Source organism: Pseudorasbora parva, chromosome 21 (assembly GCF_024679245.1).
Source record: "Pseudorasbora parva isolate DD20220531a chromosome 21, ASM2467924v1, whole genome shotgun sequence".
Classification (NCBI taxonomy): domain Eukaryota; kingdom Metazoa; phylum Chordata; class Actinopteri; order Cypriniformes; family Gobionidae; genus Pseudorasbora; species Pseudorasbora parva.
In genome coordinates this window covers 21,123,144-21,146,393 of record NC_090192.1, presented here as the reverse complement: position 1 = coordinate 21,146,393, position 23,250 = coordinate 21,123,144, and the positions used below count along the sequence as shown (strand labels likewise).

The window sequence follows — 23,250 nt, the reverse complement described above, 5'->3', positions numbered from 1 at the left end:
GAAAGAACTAAGTGTTTTTAGCAAAGAATACACTAAAAAAGTTACACAGTGTAGCTTTAACTAACCAGCAAAATACACTAGCCGGGTTTAAATCCCAGTTGTGCAGGTAGGACATATTCTAACACTGTGATACAATTTGCCCCTACTAAAACCACATTATTATATGCTATAATTTTATGAATTCTATTGAGAAACCATGAAAAAAGAAGAAGAATGACTAAGAGGCTTTTTTTTTATTTAGAAATGATTATTTATTAGTATGTTTGACCTATGATGCATTGCTGTTTTGTGGTGTTTGTTGTCTCCTCAAAATTGTATTTTATTTTTAATTATTTAAAAATGCCATTATTTTATTTGAAAAAGTTAATGATTGTATTTTACTGACAATATATATATATATATATATATATATTTTTAAGCTGTCATATGGTCATGTTACAATGTACCCAATCTATGGGGCATGTTGTCACATTTCACTTACATTCTTTCAGGGTAAATTAAAAAAAAGGTATACACTGTATTAATGAAACAAAACCACATAATTGTACTAGACATGTGTAAAATAATATGGGGGTGAAAAAGAAATTTTCTGAACATGAAGTGGAATTAAATAAACTGAGAGAGTCAGAAAGTGTTAGGTTGTGCCTATATTTGGGAATAAATAGTAAACAGATCAAGTTTCTACTGTACATCGTAATTTTCAGATAATAGAGAAAATCTTAAGTTCTTTCAATTCTGATTGCGAGAACATTTAATATCCTAAAGTACTGCAAACTTTCCCTTTTTTAAAGAACGGAAATAGAGATGGATGAAGCTCATTCACAGGCCAGTTTTCCATCAAAGGAGGACAGAGTGATGGCAAAAGCCTGTAGGGCACACATGGGAAAGCTGTAGTCCATGGAAAACACATCTTCTGCTACACGACCAAACTGCATCACGATGTAGTCCTCTGGAGAGGTATATTCATTGATACGGATTAGTATTGAGAATTATAATATTGTCATATATTTGATACACTCTTAAAAATAAAGGAAAAGATCCCTAAAGAACATATTCACTTCTTTAAAAAAAAAAAAAAAAAAAAATTGTAATAACCTGAATAACATTTTTGGAAGGTTCCATATATGTTAAAAGTTCTTTATGGAGCCACTGATGTCGATATTATTTTTAAGTGTGTAGCAACTAAGATACAAAATGAGAAAAAGGATAACTTCTCACCATTATCTGGATGGACAATCTGAAAGTTTTTCACAGATGCCTGAGTAACACGACCATGGAAATTGAGCACATACGACTGAGTTTGCTCATTCCAGCTGGGTGATTTATTTACAAGGGTGACAAGATTCTCTTTGTTACCATTCTCATATCGGGTGAGCAGAGACTCCAGCTCCTGGGACATGCAAAAGAGATTCATATGTCCTTATTAATATACACGATTGACAGGTGTTTTAATCAGTGAAAGGCTGCATTTATTTTATTAAAAAAACTGTAATATTGTGAAATATTATTGAAACTTAAAATAACTGTTTTCTATTTGAATATATTTAAAAATGTATTTTATTCTTGTGATACAAAGCTGAATTTTCAGCATCATTACCCCAGTCTTTAGTGTCACATGATCCTTAAGAAATCATTCTAATATGCTGATTTCCTGCTCAAGAAACATTTCTTATTATTATCAATGTTAAAAACAGTTGTGTAAACCTTTTTATTTCCAGAATTCTTTGATGAATAAAAAAGTTAAAAAACATAGAATCTTTTAAACTAATTAAATAGAATCTTTTTTAACATTATAAATGTCTATACTGTCTCTTTTGATCAGTTTAATGCATCCTTGCTGAATAAATGTATTTATTTACCCCCCCCCCCCCCCCCCCCCCAAAAAAAACCTCTGACTGACCCAAAACTTTTGAACAGTAGTACAATGTTGCAAAAGCTATATATTTCAGATAAATACTGAATACATAAATATTGTTCTTTTGAACTTTCTATTCATAACAGAATCCTACAAATTAAGTATTTTCATTATTATCTATCCCATTGATAATAATCAAACATGTTTATTGAGGAGCAGATCAGCATATTAGAATGATTTCTGAAGGATCATAATGACAATTAAGACTGGAGTAATGATGCTGAAAATTCAGCTTCACCAACACAAAAATAAATTACATTTTAAAATATATTCAAATAGAAAACAGTTATTTTACATTTTAATTAAATTTCACAATATTACAGCTTTGTTGTTGTTGTAGTATTTTTAATCAAATAAATGCAGCCTTGGTGAGCATAAGAGGCTTCTTCTAAAAGCAAAAACAAAATCTTACAGATAAAAAACCCGTTTGAACAGCATTGTATATAAAATAGATTTAAAATTTAAATTCACAATATTAATATTTTTACTGTATTTTTGATTAAATATATGCAGGCTTGGTGAGTTCAAGTTTTCTTACCATCCCCAAGCTTTTCAATGTTATGTTCAAAAGAAATATAATATTGCTACAAATGATCAACACAAAAAAATAGAAACTACAATTCACAATAAAATACTCACACTTTTTGGCCGAATAACTACTCTTTCATCATTCTCGTGCATACCAGGAATGATTACTGTCATTTTCCTTGGACCTTTGAAACCCAGAACATTTTTCTCCTGTGTGATGGTAAAGAAAAAGCTTTTTTTGCAATCACAATAAAGAATAGCCTACATGTTTAAAAAAAAAAAAACTACTTTAGACATCTCATGCACAATTAGCATCTTACATAATATATTGCTGCTAGCTCTTGTCGCAGTGTATCCGTTTCTTTGATAAATTGTTTCCTTTCTGGATTCTCGCCATTATCATACACAGTGAATTTAGTCCCCAAGACATTTGACCTGAGGAGACAAATCATATATTTTTGCATAGGCAGAATGACAAACAATAAAAGTATTTGTGGTACATTAAGACACTTTATGGCACTCACCTTAGTTTGCCTATGTAGCTGTCAGTGTCCCTAGATAAATCAGTAGGATCGATTGATATCAAATAATTTGAAGTTTTACACTTCTTTCTTTTCCTGCCAGCCATCAGAAAGACCTGCCCATCCGAAACATTGGACAAGAGAATAATGATTTATTAAGAGAGAAAAAATTATAGGTTATGTCAAACTTATCATTCACAGTCACACTGCTGCTCACCCTTTTCCCATCCTCCTTTTCCATGTGGAGGTAATATGTGGGATACATCCCTTTTTCCATTCCCCTCCGGTCTCTGGTGATCCTGCACTGAATAGTCACATCTCTTGGAGCAGGACGCATGGCAAACTGTTCCAGATCCTCCAAAGACATAGGAGAGGACTGGACAAGAGAGAAAACATTGTTTGTTTCTTTTTTTTGTTTTTTTACTATTTATAAATGAATGAATTTCTACTAAATCTTACCTTTCCCATGTCCAGAGAGTCACTGTCAGAGGAAGGCTCCTTATAGTTGGAGTTTAAAGAAGCAATATCGTTATTATTTTTTGCTCCTTTCTTAGACTTCTTAGCTTTAGCTTCGCTCTTCTTGCTCTCCTCTTTTTCTTCTTCACTATCACTGAGATGACATCTCGCTACAATAACAGAAAACTAACATCACCAAACAGGCCTAATCAAAGGAAGCCAAAAAGGTTAATATGAAGACCAATATCTTTTATTTTGAGCTTTATTTTACTTGGCTTCAGCTGTTGTTGTTTCTTTGGTGTGGGAGGGACGGGGCTCTTTGTCCAGTCTTTTCTTTCCTCCTCACTCTCTGATTCAGGTTTTTTCTCTTCATTAATGTTGAATTCTACCACTGAATCAGTATGAATTGCTGAAAAACACCACAAGTTGGAATGTTATCAAAAACAATGTCAAGTTATTTCCTGTTTATGGATGAGGCACTGGCATGTGCTACAGGAAATGGCATTTAACTTGTGTCATTCCTAACAATAGAGACACGTCTCCGGTACACTTACAAGACTGTTCCCCCGTCTGCACTTTCTCCTTAGATTCACTTGTCTTATCCTTCTTCTTTACAGATTTTTTCTCTTTCCCTTCATTTTCCTTGGCCTCTAATGCAGGTTTTGGTTCAAGTACTAGAATGTGAAATTAAACAAATAATAAAGAAACATCTATGGAAGCTTGTTTTCTCAACGGAATAAAAAAATACAAAAGGTAATTGCTATAATAAATAAATAAAGGACTTTTTATCTCACAATTCTGACTTTTTTCGCAAACAATTTATATAAAATTACAAAGAATTTACATAAAATTGCGAGTTACTGATTCCTCTTTCATGTCTCCCTACTTACATGCATGAAAAATTATGTTAAAACACCCATCTTGGCAGTCGATTATGTCTTAAAGGGGTACTGTTATTTTACCGAAAAAATTCTGTCATTAATTACTCACCCTAAGACCTTCATTCATCTTCTGATCACAAACTAAGATATTTTTGATGAAATCTGAGAGCTTTCTGACTTTCGGATAGACTGCATGTGTTTTTACCACTTTCAAGGTGCAGAAAGGTAGTAAAGACATTGTTAAAGTAGTCCACGTGACTTCATTTGTTCAACCTTAATGCAAATAAACAGCAACAAAAATAACGACATTAGCCAACTTCTGTGTCAATCTCCTATGCTGTTCACGTAGTAAACACAGTGTAGCGCTTCCGGGTTTTACATCAGAACTCCAGCTCACTATTCCAAGTGGTGCTCGCTGCAGAGCATCTGGAGCTCAAGGGTGGAGTTTCACCTGTTTAGGGGATGTTGCTCCACCCATCATGCCAAAGCTGACGCAGGAGCTGGCAAATCAGTGGCCAATACTGACCCGGATTTCTGACGTAGAACCTGGAAGCGCTGCACTGTGTTTGCTTCATGAAGAGAGTAGGAGACTGACATGGAAGAGAAGAAATGGTTGAATTAAGTTTTTTTAGAACAAAAAGTTCTCTTGTCACTTCATAACATTAAGGTTGAACAACTGTAGCCACATATATTATTTTAACAATGTCTTCACTACCTTTCTGCACCTTGAAAGTGGTAATAACATTGCTGTCTATCGGGGTTCAGAAAGTGTTCATTTGAGTTCAAACTCTGCAGTGCATTGGCCCCCCAGGGTAAAATTTGAATAGCCCTGCTATATAACTGTGTCTATGCTTGTAATTTGTGTATCCGAAAAATTATCCCATCCGTGACCCAAAAACCATAATATGATCCAAAGCATGAGTTCTGTGATCTGTTGCACCATTAAATGTAATCATTACAATCACAACTCGTAATAGTTGCTTTAATGTTTCTGTCTAAATGAATACATAATGTTAGTTAACTGCATGATGTGTAATTATTAATTATCTCTAGTAGTAGTATAATCAACAAAGGGTTAAACAGAATGATTAAATGTGTAGTTAAACTATTAAATACACTCATCTTATGGATTATTAGGAACACCTGTTCAATTTCTCATTAATGCAATTAGCTAATCAACCAATCACATGGCAGTTGCTTCCACGCATTTAGGGGTGTGGTCCTGGTCAAGACAATCTCCTGAACTCCAAACTGAATGTCAGAATGGAAAAGAAGGGTGATTTAAGCAATTATGAGCGTGGCATGGTTGTTGGTGTCAGACCAATCTGCAGTATTTCATAATCTGCTCAGCTACTGGGATTTTCATGCACAACCATTTCTAGCGTTTACAAAGAATGGTGTGAAAATAATAATAATAATAATAATAATTTGTTACATTTATATAGCGCTTTTCTAGGTCTTTAAAGCGCTTAAAATTATCCCATCCGTGAAAAGGGAAAAACATCCAGTATGCGGCAGTCCTGTGGTCAAACATGCCTTGTTGATGCTATTGGTCACAGGAGAATGGGCTGACTGATTCAAGCTGATAGAAGAGCAACTTTAACTGAAATAACCACTCATTACAACCGAGGTATGCAGCAAAGCATTTGTGAAGCCACAACACACACAACCTTGAGGCGGATGGGCTACAACAGCAGAAGACCCCATCGTGTACCACTCATCTCCACTACAAATAGGAAAAAGAGGCAACAATTTGTACAAGCTCACCAAAATTGGACAGTTGAAGATTTTATGATTTTATCAAAAATGTTGCCTGGTCTGATGAGTCTCGATTTCTGTTGAGACATTCAGATGGTGAGATGGAGTCAGAATTTGGTATAAACAGAATGAGAACATGGATCTATCATGCCTTATTACCACTGTGTAGGCTGGTGGTGGTGGTGTAATGGTGTGGGGATGTTTTCTTGGCACATTTTAGGCCCCTTAGTGCGAATTGGGCATCGTTTAAATGCCACAGCCTACCTGAGTATTGTTTCTGACCATGTCCATCCCTTTATGACCACCATGTACCCGTCCTCTGATGGCTACTTCCAGCAGGATAATGCCACATGTCACAAAGCTCAAATCATTTCAAATTGGTTTCTTGAACATGACAATGAGTTCACTGTAATAAAATGGCCCCCACAGTCACCAGATCTCAACCCAATAGAGCATCTTTGGGATGTGGTGGAACGGGAGCTTTGTGTCCTGGATGTGCATCCCACAAATCTCCATCAACTGCAAGATGCTATCCTATCAATATGGGCAAACATTTCTAGAGAATGCTTTCAGCACCTTGTTGAATCAATGCCACGTAGATTTAAGGCAGTTCTGAATGCGAAAGGGGGTCAAACACAGTATTAGTATGGTGTTCCTAATAATCCTTTAGGTGAGTGTATAAATGACCAAATAACCAATTGGCATTCTAAGCTAAATCCGAGGTCATAATAAAATGTAGTCAGATAAAAATAAATTAGAATTAAATCCCTTTGCGCTATACAAATAAATGTTAATTGAATATAAATTAAATTAATGGTTTTATTAAATGGTTTTATTAAATATTAAAAAAACGAAGCAGCTTACAAATCTGACATTTTATTGCAAATGTAAGTTTTACCTCACAATTCGGACTTAACTTTATATCTTAAGTTAGAGTTGTGAGATATAAAATCAATGAATATCTTGAGAGAGAAAAAAGTCAGAATTCATTTTGTCTGAAAATGTCAGAATTTGTGAGATAAAAAAGTTGCAATTACCTTTCTACTTTATATTCTGTGGTGGAAACAAGGTTCAGTACACATCACAAGAAGGCAGATATAAAAAGGACAATTGAAAATAGGGAAAACGCTTACATTTTGTTTGCCCCTTTTTCACAGCCTTCTTCTTAGTTTTCTTTCCATCTGCTTGGCTCTCGGTGTCTAAAGTGCATTTAGCGCTGTGCTGCGGGCTGATCTCTAGATCAATTTTCTTAGTGATGACCGGAACAGAATCAGCTGCCTCTTTTAATACCTCTTCTGTCCTGTCCGAAATGTCCAGTTCTCCTAAACAAATTTCTTCTACTGTGTTTTCATAAATCTGCTCTGGTTGTGTGTCTGACAAGAAAAAGGCAAGTTGTTTTTTTCTGTAAAGCTCAAAAAAATTCAAAAATAACTACTAAACAAATATATGTTAATGATATCCTAAAGTGTAAGTGTATACAAACCATTTAGGGAAGTGTTGCTCTGAGACTGGCTTATCAATAAAGCTGTGTCATCAGCCTCAGCTTTCTGTTTTCGTATTTTGGGACGAATGTCATGATTCGCTGTGACCATCCGTGCATCTGCCCTTCTTCTTTGTTGTTTCTTGATTAAAAGCGAACGCTGTGAGAGTGGACATGATAAAAACCTGTTACACATCCAGTTATTTATCATAGATCATCTACCCAGCAATGCTATTACTATAGAATTGATCTATATCCTCAAAACATAATGAAGTAGAAATTGTTTCATAATATATTATGTGGTTCTGTGTATGAACTCAAATGTGGTTCAGAGTAAAAAATAGTGTTTGTATTCATATTCATTATTTAGCTTTAAATTAGAAGAACTAATTTAAGCGTGACATTAGGCATGACAGCAATGTCAAAGGTAAAATATTACTGAAAAAAATAATTGAATTGATAAAATATGCAAGACAAAAGTAGTATATAAGTAAATGTTTAATCAAAAGATACTACATTCTGAGACACTAACCTGATTGTCCAGCTTCTGCTGTCGGACTTCTGCGTCCTCCATTTCTTTTGTTGAAAAAGAACAAATATCAACATTTTGACAGTACTAAATAATTTATACAAATGACTCACTATGTTGTAAATGTCAGAAACTCACCAGCTAGAAAACACACTCAAAGAAGCTACCAAATGAAATGAATGTCTCATTGTCCCTGTGTGTCTCAGCAGCTCCATATGACATCCCCACCTGCATGCAACAGAAGCTAAAGAAGATTACAGCGGATAAAGTTCTTACGCTCAACACTCCACTGAGACGCCATGTAGAATAGATCCTTCATCATCACTGGCATCAGAGACTATTTCATGACTCTGTCATTGACTCAAGTGCTGAACACACCATCAGTATCATAATATTATAAGATAGTTGTTGTATAATACCATATCGATTATATATTTCTGCAACTCAAAATAAGTCTTTTATTTTTCACCTAGTGTTCATTGTATTGTAGATACAACAATTGGACTTACATAACCTAAAGTAGCTGTTTCTCTAGTTCAATTTGATGTTTTGCATTCGTGCTAAATTCAAACCCACATCCTAAAACTACGTTATTGATACTTGGGTTGAGGATAGATTGTTTCTGTTGTAGTTTATGCGCATGTCTTCTTATCGGATAAAAAATCTCAGGCTAAATTGAGCATGTATACGTTTTGGTACACTTTTTTAGAATATATGCATGCGCATCTTTGTGTGTTTCCATCCAGCGTTTTTTTGTTTGTTGTTTTTTTGCTATCATATGGCACATAAAATAGGTGGATGGCAACATACTGTACCTAGTGACTGAACACTTATGCGACAGGATTCTATTACACATACAGCAGCAGTTGTTTTTGTACTACATTTTTGTCTGTTTAGTCAGTATTTTCTTTATGGAGTGATAAAAAGCGTTATCCAAAATACCCTCCATATAAAAAAGCTTTAATTATATGTTATCAAAATAAAATGGAAATAGCCAGATTGGGGGGAAGTGCCACCCTAAAGGACGATGTATTTTGTTTTCTTCTGTGAAAGAAAACAAAAGTTAAACCCTAGTATCAGTGATTATTAAATTAAAGCTGCAGTCTGTAACTTTTTGCACTCTAGTGGTTAATAAACAGAATTGCATGCATCTTGCGGAAGAACATTGCGCCAGAGCTACTTCTCTCTGTTAATGTCTATGGCGGATCACGAAGGGACTGTGCTCCTCCGCAGCGGTACCTACCAGTCTGGCCTGAAATAGTCCCAATAAAAATACTTATTATAAGTGTACCATAATGATTCAGGGTAAGACAAAAACACAGTTTGAAAAATGGATTCATGTTGTACATTCTCATTATATAATTTTTGTAAATCTTGAACACAAAAAAAGTTACGGACAGCAGCTTTAATTATAAGCCATATGTGAATATTTATTTATTTTTAATGATATTAGATTTTTAACAAAAATACATTTGTCTACCAAGGTGGGGTAACATTCCCCCATTCTGAAAAAAAGTACAAGCAGTTTAAATGGATAGTTCACACAAAAATTTTAATTCTGTCATCATTTACTCACCCCCAGTTGTTCCAAACCTATGAGTTTCTTTGTTCTGCTGGACACAAAAGAAGATATTTTAAAGAATGTTTGTAACCAAGCAGATAGATAGAGCAACCATTGACTAACATATTAGGGGGGAAATACTATGCTAGTGAATGGTTGTTACAAACATTCAGTTACTACTGAGAATAGTCTGGTTTTAACCAGGCTAGTTCAGCAGACCATGGTAATTAAGTAACATGAAAGTAATTATGCCTTACCCTAAGTTGCAACGGGCGTTTTTCCCCCATTTTATTTTATCTATCAGTTAACCTTCAAAGGGAAAGCTAAGCATGTACATAGTGTCTGTGTCTCAAACTTGTTCGTTTTATCATCATAAACAGACCAATAATTCAAAGCAGACAAACCACCCAAACACTAGATGGCAGTATCTCACCTCGACTTGTTTATATACTACAGCTGAAGAAAAGGGAAGCTGATCACGTTACTCGCTTACTCAATGTTTTGGACGTGTTTTTAATATCTCTTATCTGTTTTGTCTGTGTATGAAATACTATCTAAGTGAAATACAAATACGTCATTTTACTATCGGATAAGGAAAAAGGTAATGAATTTCCTTTATTTTTTGACGTTTCTATCTGAGATCAATAGCGAGCTAGCTGTATTACAACTTGGAAATCGAGCACAGTAAATATCATACTTTACAAGATGCGACAACGTCTTCTAACTATTCTCTAGTAAGAAGTTTTGTGACCGATAACAGACAAGAAGTTATCGGGTTAAAATCCTGTGACAGTTACATTAATCCCGAAGTGTTCATTACCATATGACTGCTAATATAATCACGGGTAGATCACAGTATTGACCACAGAAGTGAAGAATAGTCACGATTAATGGCCTTTTAGAGGAGGAGGAGGGGCAGATGATTCATCACAAGGGTTAAAAGAGCGAGTCAGGAGATGTCTGTCCCCTAAATACTCAAAATCAGCAATTTGTGATGTTTGGGAGTGTAGACAATAAGTCTGAGGAATCTGTTGATTTCTCCCTTTATGGATTTGTGAATATATTTGCTTTTCTCAGATTATTGAAAACCAAAGAAAAACTAATGTAAGTAAGTAGACTTAGTAAAACATAAGGGATGTTTGCTTGCTTTTGCTGTTGTTGTGGTTGTTGTTGTGGTTGATGACTCATGTTCACTGTTTTTCTACAGATGTCCATTGTGCCGTGTTACCTCTGGTAGGATGATCAAAAGTCAAGAGCAAGATGTAAGATCTTCTTCTTCTTTGCAGTTTGGCTGTGTTATGTGCTATGACGGATCTGAATATTGTACTGTGAATGAAAGTATTGTACTCTGAATGAAAGTATTGTACTCTGAATATTGTACTGTGAAGCAATGAAATCTTAAGGGTCTAATATATTGAGGCTCGGTCATTCAGATGTTGAGGTTTTGAAGATGGGCTGTAGGATTTTATTTTTAAAGGTATAAAATGTCATAAATATTTGATAACTGTATGTTTTGATCTTTTAAAAAAAAATCATAAAATCTAAATCTTAATGTTTTCTTTAGGAATTCATTGCAGTTAGAGTTCAGGATCCTCGTGTTCAGAATGAAGGGTCGTGGAACTCCTATGTGGACTTCAAAATTTTCCTTCATGTGAGTATTTCTGCCTCAAGGATTTCTGATAATGTTACCAGATTACAATCTAATAATGTGACTCTTTTTAAGTTTCAAAGACTTTTTAAAACTTCATTGTCCAGTTCTACTTGAGAACAGTGGCCAGTTGTATAAACTGCTTAGATTAGTCTTAAAAGTTAGTCATCTATTTGTTTTCTGGGCATAACTTTTTAAAGTCACATAAAGTTACATCAGTCTAATTCAAATGGGGGAAAAAAGATTGATTAACCACTTGGTTAAATGCTAGTTGGTCAAACTGGTTCTTAAAACACTAGTTTATGCAACTGACCCCAGATTTAGATGTTAAGAAGATGACATTGTTCTAACGAATTTCTTAACAAATACTTTATATGTATAAATGTATTTTTTATTTTTATTTTTTACAACTGATTGATAGTCCTATATTATTTACAGTTGTGATGTTGATTGATTCTTGAATCACAGCTTCATTATTTCTGTCTTATCTGTGGAGTTACTTGATAGGGGTTTCTATTCATCTATTGTTATCTTTATATTTTAATGACGTGTATTTCAATATATTGAGTGCAAGGTGGGCTGGGGCTGAAATACAGTACTAATGCAATTTAATGCAGAGCATTAATGATACACACTGCTCAAGTGAACACATCTGTTAATAAGAAGAACGTAATCTCAAAATGGCCAAATATTGGCAGATATGTCAGTGTATCACTAGCATACGTGTTCTTATTCTTTTGTTGCTTAACTGTTGTTTTTGTCAGGCCTCAAGTTAACTGTATCAGTAATCTGAATTTGGTTACTTGGTTTCATTTACTAGACAAACAGTAAAGCATTCACTGCCAAAACATCCTGTGTGAGGCGGCGATACAGCGAGTTTGTGTGGTTGAAGAAGAAGCTGCAAAAGAATACTGGTCTGGTGTAAGTTCCTTTGCACAAACACTTCCAAATGGCAGTATGGCTGCATGTACATCTCACCTGACCTTTATTAATTTATTTATAAATAATAATTTATATATATATATATATATAAATGGGGGGGGGGGGGGGACACTGCTGCCGTGAACGAGATTCAATCACAAATTTATTAACAGTCTGACAGTCATATAAACAGGACTATTTCTGGAAAAATAAATAGTTAACTTAATGTTTGAAACAGCAGGTTATCAACTTAATTGATTCTGAAGTGCCACTATGCAATCATCACAGCTTTCAGTTTGTCTACCGCATCAGAAATGTCGACGCTGTCCTCTCCAACAGCTGGAATGTGTTCACGGATACCATAGTAACTCTCAACGATCACCGGGACTTATACGGTTTTATAAAAGCTATTTATTTGTTGTAAACTGTAATAATCATCTAAAAAAAAAAATTATTCTTCTGTCAGGCGCAGTTGAAGTAACTGGGACAAACGGTGTTTAGTGAGAGTGTAGTCTAAATGATGTTTTTTTGAACATCTAAAAATGCACATTGCTGTCATTGGTAGGTTTAGGGACAGTGTCATTATGCCAACATTATCTTCATAACTTCTTAAGAAATAAAAAGTTTATCCCTCAGAAAAATGTACTTTCCTCTTTTGTCAACATTATAGCTTGGTGCATGCAAGCGTGGCGCACACTCTTCAGGGGTAAAGGCGCGCGCTGTGTACGTCATATAAGGACGCACACTCAAAAGTAATCGGGTCAGGTCATTTTGGTGAAATTTTTCATTTGATCGATTCATGAAAAGGTTTATCCCACCCCTCTCAAACAGATTACAATTTCATTCGGTTTGGGCATTATTCCGATTGAGGTGTTTATATGGAGCATTTTCATTCTGATTGGACTTTTAAACCAATTACAGTGGTCCATGTAAACGCACCCGACTGTAAAAAATTGCGCTACATGGCACTTTAAACACTGGATAGTTTATTTATAGTTCGATTGCGGATATTTCACGTCATGTTCGAATGCATATTCGAATATCAAATAAAAAGTGACAGCCCTAATAAATATATATATATATATATATATATATATATATATATATATATAATATTAGGGCCGGGACTCGATTAAAAAAATTAATCTAATTAATTAGAGGCTTTGTAATTAATTAATCGAAAATAATCGCATTTTAATTGCATATAAATATTTGACCTGAGAACAGTGAAGTAATTTTTCACATGGATTTTTAGTATACCATGGAATAATGACTGAATACATAAGCCTTATCAACAAAATATTGTTTAGTTATTTTAGTCCAGCAGACCAGTGCAATGTTTGCCATTAAAGCAGCACCAGGTAACTTTTCAACCTCCATAATATATTTTCAAGACTCTTGTGATGATACATCGACTTACAATAGGTTGAATGACACGTCTGCCATAGCCTGATGGGGTCTGTATCGTTTTTAATCGTACTTTTAAACTTCGGGTTTCGGGTAGTAACCCGAGAACAACAAACAACCAAGAACTACAAAATTCGACTGCTGTACGGCATATACGCCACTTCCACCAACACACACACTTCCTTAAATTCGGACGTGCGAGCCCAACTTTGTTCGTTGGATAATATAGTCATGTCCGAAGCAGCACAGACAAATAAGAAAGAAAAGGTTTTGTTGGAGGAAAGCAATAAGAGGAAACGAAAAAGTGATGGGATTAAAGGCAGGACGAGGATCAACATTGGACCAGCGTTTGCTCGTCGGCGTGAGCTGAAGGAGGCGTGCCCGACCGATGCTGTCCTGCTTGTTATGGTGATTACCTACCACTCAAACATTGAATTGAAGTATCATATAGATTCTGTAAAACGGTAACCAATAGACTACTATAATGACCCTGGCTTGTAAACGTGAGCATCGCGATTATTTGGCGTTTAAAAAAAATAAAACCCATGAAATTATATTCATATGACATGCTGAAACATATGCCACTGACTGTACCTGGGATGAAGACATTTCACACGCGACGCCAGAAGAACACCTGCATGTGAACTCCTCCTGCAGTGTTCAAGGTAACTGTTAGTGCTGCACCAACCCACGGGGCCGCTTTTATGAAGTTATTTGGCCCGCCCCGCACCACTGTATATATTAGTTATGAGACGACCCGCACATCACTAGTTCAGGGCTATCAGGGTTGTCATGTCAACAAATGCACGCGCAATGGCATCCCCTGTTGTAGGATGACAGCTTACGACAGTAGTTGAGGACATTATTTTTTCCCAACTGTAGGGGGACCCCGAGAGCAAAAGTTACCAAGTGCTGCTTTAAGTGTAGCAAAAGCATATTTGTGATATTTGAGGCTCGATGTGCTGCGGTGATACGCAAATTCCTTGTTGAATAGCTTGCACGCATCATGTTCACACTGGTTTGTTGTTGTCGTGACTCGTGAGCGCTAGTTGGTGTTCCAGTATAATCGGGCCGTCGAAACTCATTCATTGAAAAACGTTCCGCGGTGCAAAAATAAGTGTGGTTAAAATTGTTATTTCTTTTTTTGCGTAATTAATTAACGCATTAAAGTCCCGTAGTTAATTAATCTTAATTAACGCGTTAAAGTCCTGGCCCTAATATATATATATATATATATATATATATATATATATATATAATATATGCCAATGAGAATTAAATGCCAATGAGCCAATTAAAATAAATGTAAATGTACTGTAAGCAATGTTATCATTCTGCCATGTAGTATCTATTCCATCCAAAACATCTTTTACATTTTTCAGTTACAGAGAATGCATTGCTGTATTTCCCACAGGCCTGTTCCTGATCTTCCCAAAAAGTCTCTTTTCTCATTTATCAACGATGACTTCATTGAAAGGAGGAGAAAGGGTCTTCAGGGCTTCTTGGATAAGTCAGTCTGGCTCTTTAGTCAAAATCTTCTAGTGTTTGCTGGTGTAACAAATGAAAGAAACAAAAATAGCGTTACATAAATATTATTTGAATATTAAACTGTTTTCTGGCTTTTCCTCTTCACCTACAGGGTGCTGCACATGACGGTGTGTCTGTCAGATAGTCAACTCCATCTTTTCCTGCAGACTCAGCTTCCTGTCAAGCACATTGAGGACTGTGTGCAGGGTCACACCCCTTACACTGTGACAGAGGCCATTCTGAATTATGCTTCCTCCAACCTTGGCTGGGTCCAGGAGGAAGTGGAGAATTATGAATTCTCCCAAGAATTATGGCCCACCCCAGTTTCATATGAATCTGCAGAGAGGTAAAAACTGGTCGCAATGACATAAAGCGCATGTTGTGACATTAAGACCACTTATCATCTAATGTAAAACCTCTCTTTGCAGCCCTGCCCCTCACCTCCCTTCATTGCAAAGTCCAGGAGCCACATTCACTGGACCTCCAAATGTACGTACAGACATTTCAGATTTTGAGTCGAGGCTGAGTGATGTAGACGAGACTGCACATGACCTGAAGCAAGTTATTGGCCATGAACAGCTGCCTCAAGAGGGAGAGAGTTGCATAAAACTAGTAGTTGAAGTCCATCCGAACCTTGTTGGTTCTATAGAGACTGAGGAAGAGGGTGAAAACATTGGATCATTTAAGGTCACCAAAGATCTACAAATGCATGATTGTGAATATCCTGCTTCGCAGATAGACAAGCCTCGGCAAGGAGATACAAGCAACGAAGAAGATCTTGATCAAGAAATGTCTGTAGGCGAAGATGTTGTTGACACTACCTCAGTAAATGGAGTCATTGAGGAAAGGACTCTTGATGATATCAATGAAGCAAAGAAGGGAGGTCAAGATGATGGACTTGAACAGGAAAGCACTGTTAGACAAACCCCTAAAAAGGACCTTAATGAAGATCCAAGAGTAAGGATCCTTAATAACGAAGTAACTTTGGATCTCAGTGCTGTCAAGGAAGACAATGCTAGGCATCACACAAAGAAGGTACTTGAAAGTACAGCTACAACTGTAGATGTTACACTCCACGATTCTTGTGAGGAGAACACGGCAGATACTAAAGGTCACGATAAAGCAGAGATAACAGAGAACCATACAGTCCAAGAGAATGGAGTCAGTGATGAAGACCACAGCGAAGATACTGCTGTCCAGGAAGAGGACAATGCAAATGAGGAACAAATTGTTGAGGTGAACAAGCTCAATGCAAAATGTCATCAGCCCGGCAGTGGCATTTTAATACATGGGGGAATTGAGGAAGCAGTGAGCACACAAACCACCCCCATGACAGTGACTGTCAGCAACCTCGATGCAAATACTGCTGATGTCAACACGCTTGTTTTACAAGCCATAGAGATTGAATCAATGCAGTGTCAGGAGATGAACAGTCATATAATCATCACTACCCACCAACCAGATAGACTAGACCCATAGTGTTCTAAGAGTCCTCCCCCCAGCTTTTTCTCAGTCAACATGCAAGATGTTCTTCAACTTTGATCTCAAAATGATTGAGTGAATGTAGCTGTAAAGGGAGGAAACGTCACATTTTTCTGCATTGATCCACTGTTGTCGTGTTCGGTTACAGACTGTTTACAGAAGATACACTGAATGATTAGGCTGTTTTTTTCCAACAAACAATGTGAACAAACACAGATAATGCACTTTTCTTCCATTAAGGGTAGTGAGACAATTTCACTTGTCACAAATAATTATGAATCCATGGTAGTGGGCGAGAAAGGGAATTGTACAGAGAGCAGCATATACATCACTATTGGTTTGAATTTTTACCATTCTAAATCAAAATTTGTGTTTCTATGATTGAATTACCCCATAACATGTTGATCTATTTGTAGCGTTTTTTTAAACCCAATTTTGACTGACTAGTCACTTTCTAAAGCACTTCTCTTTTTTCCCCCAATGGTAAAAAAAAATGTTGCATGTTTGCTATGCTGGAACTTTGGGTGATTTAAGGGAAAGCTCACCCAAAAATGTTGTTCCAAACCTGAAGGACATTCTTGCGTGAAACACAAACAGATATTTTGAAAATTGTCTGTTTTTTTTCTGTCCAGTGTTGTATATTAGAAAATATCTCATCAAAGTTTACTCTTCAAAATATCATATTTTGTGTTTCACTGAATAGAGAAGTCATACAGGTTTGGAACTCCATTGGGGTGAGTAAAGAATGACAGAATTTCCTACTATCTGTTCAGAATCGGTGTGGTTGTTCAGAGTGTTTTATTATTTCAGGGTGTTCTTTAATATTTAACTTCCTAGTTGCTTAATTTATGGTCAAAACACTAATTTCCATACAGAAACTTTGAGCTAAGGAAAAACCCTAGATACATAAGAAATTACAGTGCAGGTTGTTTGCAATGGTAATGTACTTTATTGTCCTCTTCCTAACTAATGTTGCACAAGGTTGTAAGTACGCTACTCATATACTGTTTGTCTATACCCTGATGTGATGTTACAGTGGCTGCCTATAATGCTAATATGGGAACAGAAACATACTCGAAAGGGACTTCCATGTTTATTAACAGGAAAGAGAACTTCTTTATTTCCTTAAATAAGGTGATTTTTATCCACAGGTGTTATTTCTTTTTACAAATCAGCACAGTAATATGATTGGGAATGCACAATAGCATTATTACAAACAAAGCTAAATTATTATTGTTATTATGTTTTTAAAGGATTTTTAAGTTACAATTTTTAACAGTTTGAAGTTTTGTGTTTTTTTTTCTTCTTTTTTCTTAGTTGTGAAGAGTTTAAGAACATTCATAAGAAGGTGAAATTTTGTTTAATTCTTTTGACAAGCCACCATACCTGTTAGGTTAGACTACATTGTACAGGTGATCATCACTCTATGTATGTTTGAATTCACCAATATGTTTACTAACAGCAAGACAATAAAGTAAAAGTGGCTAAAAAATGAAACTGAATGTACTGATCCATGAGAAAACAAATCAGAACCCTGAGCGCATTCACTAGACTAACCGATACTAGTATATTAACTGACCAAGTAGACTAAGTAAAAGAAAAATCCAATAGAGAAGCCACTGCATTTTCGACTAAAGGCTGGAATAGTTGCTGAAAGTCAGAGCCAGACTGATCTCACAAAAAATCGTGTAATGATGGTCACAGGCTCCCAATTTTTTTAGCTTCAAAATTTGACTCCTTCCATTTGGAGGACATCAAACGTGTAACATATTTTGAAGCGATTTTAGAACAAATTAATTTAATTTGTCACACGACACTGTTTCTGCGTGAGTTTGTTTGTAATGACTTAAAAGTCTGGTAGTGTGAAATCCTCACTTGTTTAGTGCATGATGCCCAGGTTTTCCTCTAACTATTTACAATTAAAAGGAAAATGTTGATAATATATTGGTCAATATGTCTAAATCCACAAATCAAAAGTCTCACCATTAAAAGCCATGTCCCAAGCACACAATTATAATGTTCTCTAGTTCTCTTAGTTTTATGTAGCCTATATGACAGACCAGGGGTCTGTTCTTTGTACCTCACTTAATACAGCTGAGATGATTTGACAGATCCCAGATCTTCTAATCGTGATAACTGATCTCTGGCTAATTTGGTTCTTCGAACGAATTTGCAGATTGGATTAAAATATCTAGGACATGAAGGTAGTTGGTCTGAGAGAAGAGAATACAGAGTATAGGACTAGAATCTAGATGGAGTTAGAAGATTCGCTGTGGCGACCCCTGAAGGGAACAGCCGAAAGAAAAAGAAGATAAGAAAACAGCCAACATAAAAGTTATAATAGATAATGATAGATGTTTTTTTAACATGATTCCCAATTATTTATATTCACGATTTTATAGTATTTGTACACCCTTTACATTTTTATTTCTATGTTGTAATTAGCAAATAATTACATTTTAAATCAATTTGAAGTAGATTTGTTACGTGACAGCATTAATTAATATATATTAATATTTATATATATATATTTCTATATGGTCAAGATCAAATGATCTGCATCTCTTGCGCTGCATCAAGCCACTCCCATTATATCCGTCATCACTCAAATGAATGCACGGCTCAGAGTAACATTACCGCATGTGTGTAAGGCTCTGATAAAATGATAAAGAAATTATTCCATCACAAATAAATTTCTCAATCAAGTGACTGTCTATAGTGTTATATCCCTATTACACAACATTATAATATTATTTTTAAATAAACTTTTATATTAGTATTATTTAAAATGATTATTGCCCCTGGTTCAGTAATGAACTCTTGTAATAAAGTAGCAGTGGCTGGGACAGATTTTAAGTGTCACCTCAAGATGCAATCTAATCCTGTTTGCATGAAATAAGCCTGCTCCCGAGCAGGTTTAAGCTTACGGACCTGTTGCTATGACAGCAAGTCCAGGATAAGTTTTCGAAGAACCAAACAACAATCCGAGATCATGTCAAATCGTCAACAATAAAATCCAGCTAACTGAGTTAGCAAAATACAAAGAACGGACCCCTGCACTACACATGTGCACTGAACTGTATTTCCTTTCTTTTTAAGTGATGGCAATCATAATTTAAGCAATTTAAAACTAGCATGACGAACCGTACACATCTGAAGTGTCAGAGCTGAAGGAAATAGTCCATTAATTATATAACACTTTGTTCTGTGTTCAGATTTTAAAAGTCATGTAGTGTATTCCAGCCTTAAAATATGCATTTTATGCATTTATAAAATACAAAATGAATGTATTTTATGTAAAAGCATGAATTGGATACAGTGAGTCATGTTTTATTTCAAATACATTCTAGTTTTCTATCAGAAATCTTGGAAATATAATAATACATTTGTTTGTGCTGCTTCTATCAATCAAGTGACAGAGTTAATATATATTTTCAAAGTAATTAACAAAACACAATGCCATTCATTTCTTGAGCATTAATTAAAGTTATGTAATCACAGTTATGACAACAGTATTACCACAAGATGGAGACATGATATCAAACTAGGGAAAGCCAGCTGTTCTGCAATTGATGTCACTATTACTGTACTTTTATATAAAAGACGAAACTAATATGATCAAATTAAACAAATCAATGAATGTAAGATGCAAAACCTTTAAAATAAAATAAATTGATCAAATATTATTTCTTACTGCTGACAAATCAAACAGCTCTCAAAGGTGTTGTGATTGATCCCCAGACCCTAATTTGAAACCTCAGGCCTAGCTCATGATGAAATAGCAGTTTAAAACAGTGTTACAACATCTTGCACATCTATAGTTTCCTGTTACGCAGACTTAACTTTATACGTCAACATATTTTCTTAGTTAAGTAGTGTGGTTTTCTGAGAAATTGCAGTCAATATTTGAACTATGCTCTTCTCAGTGTATTGAAAAAAGACAGTGCTTTCAATATGTTGATACGATCTAAAACACAGACAAACTGTGCTGAGTTCAAGGCTGAGTCAACTGACCTGATTTCAGACTGTGACATCGGCAGGCAGGGTTGTGTGGCTGGCAGCAGGGGACTGCAGCCGGAATCATGGTGTAGTCAGCCGACGATACCCTGTCTGTGGCAATGTCCCATAGCAGAGCCTCCCTCTCTCTCTCCACTTCTTTCAAGACCGATCTGTACTCTTCACTTTCAGGGTTCAGAGGGGTCTCTTCTGCCTCGTCCTGTGAGAGGTCAAATACCAGAGGGGGGTCGTGATACTGCTGTTGTCCACTTCCACCGCCACATGCCATTGATCCACCTGAGAGAGAACACCAGAACCATTACACCAACCAATACCAGTATATTAACGTACCAAAGAAATAAAAAAAAATGCCACTGGGCAGTTAAGACATGGGAGCAGCTAAAATTAGTTATTATTGTTATATTTAAGTAATGTTTTATACAGTAGACAGCTGTGTACTTATTTACCAATTAAAAAAAATATTTATTCATTTAAATAGTTTTTTTTAAATAAATTATATTTGTTCATTTATTATTTATGCAATTTAGTTGCATTTAACTACATTTTAAATATAAATTAAACAGAGCTTAAAATTGATCAATTAAAACATTGTTCATTAGTTTTAAATTAATTTTCACTGTTACATTTAACAAAATGTTTAAACATGAATGAAACAGTTTAAAGTATGTCTTTATATTTATCTATTTTAAAATGTAGCTCATTCATTTATTGTTTTACTGTTGTATTTAATTTAAAAAAAAATCATGATTTAAAGAGTTTAAAACTTATTTTAAAATAAAAAATAATATCTATTTATCAAATTACAAATGTAAGTAAATAATAAATTAATAACTTATATTTACAGCATTTAAATTTAAATCTTTTTTTTAAAGTATCAATTTAAAATGTGATTTATTAGTTTATTATTTTAACTACATTTTTAAACAAATTAGTTTAAAAAGCCCTACTTTATATTAGGTGGCCCTAAGTACTATGTACTTACATCAAGAAATAAGTACATGTATTTACTGTGTTCAAATTGTATTGCAAAACACCTTTGCTGATATTGAGGTGGGAAAGGGGTAGAGTTAGGGACAGGTGTGGTTGTATGGGTCAGTTTAGGGGAAGGGTTAGGTATAAGGGAAGTGCCAACTGTGTAGTTAGAAATGTAACTACAGAAATTCATTACATGCAGGTATTTAAAAAAATGAAGTACAATGTAAAAACATGTATGTTCACAATAAGTGCATTGTATCAAATGATTAAAATGTTACTACATAGTAGTTAAGGCCACCTAATATAAAGTGGGTCTGTTTAAAATAAGTATTTGTTCATTTAAAACATTATTTACATTTTTATTCATGAATTAATACATTGATTGTTTCATATTCTTTCATATCTACAAATAAAGACCTGTGATGTAAAATGCCTTGTGATGTTTCAGCCTGACCGTTTGAAGGTCCCCGAATTGTCCTGCAGCGCCGCTGTTTGGATGCATGAGACTCTGATAATGGAACAATATTTATTTAAAAAAAAGCCAGTCAGAGCACATTTCACAAGTTTTGTTTTGGTCTGTAAATTCATTCAAACTGACTGTACCTTATGCCCTTCATCAGAGTCATTGAGCAGAATGTATGTTATATCAATACCGTCATAGCGTCGATCCGATGGTGGTTTTACACCAGCCAGGGACAGGATAGTTGGAAAGATATCCAGACCACTAAGGATTAAAAGACAGTCATCATATCGTGAAAACAAACACAATCATGTAACACAATGTTCATAATCTTCCAGTACCTCAGCAGGGCGCTGCTAGTGCTGTTGGGTTTGATCTTTTTAGGCCATGTGACCACTGTGGGAACTCTATGACCTCCTTCCCATGTTGTTCTCTTGGCTGAGCCACCACCTGCTCAAAAGAATGAAAACAGATTAAAACATGATAATTAAATTAGTGTGTTTGTTATCTGGAACAACTGAAGACAAGCATGTAATCTGCACCCACAGAAAACTCTTGTATGTCCGTTCATTTGGACATCTAATATTTGTAATAGGTTAAAGGTATGACACCTTACAAAAACAGAAAAAGACATTTGTTATTAATAAGTAAATCGAGAGAGACTTTCAGCTTCTGTGTTACCTCTGCTCGTCTGCCATCTTCCAACAAAAGGCCCAACATGCCCAGCAAACTGACATTTCTGCTCCCATGGGCCATTGTCACCTTAGACATTGATTTCATAAATTCGCAATCAGAGACTTCAGGAAAATGAATCCCGCTGAATACATTGAGTAAAATATGTGTAAAATAACTCACCAGTGAACCATATCAATGTGTTTTTCAGCTGCTCAGTGCTGACCGCCTGCATGATTGTCCCCACCAAGGAGTCCATGTCACTGAGGCTGGCTGTGTAAGGATCTTGCGTCGTAACATTTAGGAAGGTGTTATGGAACAGGGGGACATGCATGTGCGCAAGAGCCACATACAGTAGGAACGGCTGCTGCTTAGAAATGCTACACAAACACATTAACACAAAACAAATAATATTATTGTAAATAAAATTGTATAACAGAAGACTAATTTTGTTAAAGAGAGGCAAAATTTTGTGGTACCATATTGCTTAGTTAGCTTATAATAAAATAGCA

General features: G+C 35.4%; 3 protein-coding genes across 9 annotated transcripts in view; 1 reads left to right on the top strand and 2 right to left on the bottom strand.

Annotated features, from left to right (window-relative positions):
- Positions 1-632: 632 nt before the first annotated feature.
- Positions 633-8,296, bottom strand: si:dkey-220f10.4 (tubby protein homolog). The gene is made up of 13 exons (XM_067430572.1): positions 8,207-8,296; positions 8,072-8,115; positions 7,543-7,699; positions 7,193-7,432; positions 3,975-4,094; positions 3,692-3,829; positions 3,424-3,590; positions 3,182-3,340; positions 2,968-3,080; positions 2,764-2,878; positions 2,555-2,653; positions 1,219-1,390; positions 633-949 (listed from the first exon to the last, which is right to left on the bottom strand). The coding sequence occupies exons 2-13, from the start codon at positions 8,111-8,113 to the stop codon at positions 816-818; spliced, it is 1,656 nt and encodes a 551-aa protein (XP_067286673.1). The 5' UTR covers positions 8,114-8,115; positions 8,207-8,296; the 3' UTR covers positions 633-815.
- arsg (arylsulfatase G) overlaps positions 8,072-23,250 on the bottom strand; it is a 21,120-nt gene continuing 5,941 nt past the window's right edge. The window contains exons 7-14 of one of the 3 annotated variants that reach the window (XM_067430574.1): positions 22,922-23,118; positions 22,748-22,828; positions 22,408-22,516; positions 22,210-22,330; positions 22,024-22,114; positions 20,629-20,907; positions 8,207-8,296; positions 8,072-8,115 (exon numbers count right to left, since the gene is read on the bottom strand). In XM_067430574.1, coding sequence (XP_067286675.1) covers positions 8,271-8,296; positions 20,629-20,907; positions 22,024-22,114; positions 22,210-22,330; positions 22,408-22,516; positions 22,748-22,828; positions 22,922-23,118 — 904 coding nt within the window. In that variant the 3' untranslated portion in view covers positions 8,072-8,115; positions 8,207-8,270. Of the gene's footprint in view, positions 8,116-8,206; positions 8,297-19,928; positions 20,908-22,023; positions 22,115-22,209; positions 22,331-22,407; positions 22,520-22,747; positions 22,829-22,921; positions 23,119-23,250 lie in introns of those variants that run through there. The other 2 variants (XM_067430573.1, XM_067430575.1) reach the window with 2 other exon arrangements.
- snx11 (sorting nexin 11) lies at positions 9,704-18,111 on the top strand. Of its 5 annotated transcripts, none has more exons than XM_067430568.1 (8): positions 9,704-10,230; positions 10,707-10,733; positions 10,837-10,891; positions 11,194-11,280; positions 12,098-12,198; positions 15,020-15,115; positions 15,245-15,478; positions 15,561-18,111. In XM_067430568.1, the coding sequence occupies exons 3-8, from the start codon at positions 10,868-10,870 to the stop codon at positions 16,609-16,611; spliced, it is 1,593 nt and encodes a 530-aa protein (XP_067286669.1). In that variant the 5' UTR covers positions 9,704-10,230; positions 10,707-10,733; positions 10,837-10,867; the 3' UTR covers positions 16,612-18,111. The 5 variants fall into 5 exon arrangements, with proteins under 5 accessions (XP_067286669.1, XP_067286670.1, XP_067286668.1 ...); XM_067430569.1 differs by having other exon boundaries at positions 10,707-10,737; XM_067430567.1 differs by lacking the exon at positions 10,707-10,733.

Coding starts and splice junctions, on each gene's coding strand:
- snx11 (XM_067430566.1), top strand. CDS start 10,624: ATGTTTGGGAGTGTAGACAATAAGTCTGAGGAATCTGTTGATTTCTCC. Junction 10,734..10,836: donor AAAACCAAAGAAAAACTAAT/GTAAGTAAGTAG, acceptor GTTTTTCTACAG/ATGTCCATTGTGCCGTGTTA. Junction 10,892..11,193: donor TCAAAAGTCAAGAGCAAGAT/GTAAGATCTTCT, acceptor TGTTTTCTTTAG/GAATTCATTGCAGTTAGAGT.
- si:dkey-220f10.4 (XM_067430572.1), bottom strand. CDS start 8,113: ATGGAGGACGCAGAAGTCCGACAGCAGAAGCTGGACAATCAG. Junction 7,700..8,071: donor AGCAGAAGCTGGACAATCAG/GTTAGTGTCTCA, acceptor CCACTCTCACAG/CGTTCGCTTTTAATCAAGAA. Junction 2,654..2,763: donor AGCTAGCAGCAATATATTAT/GTAAGATGCTAA, acceptor ACCATCACACAG/GAGAAAAATGTTCTGGGTTT.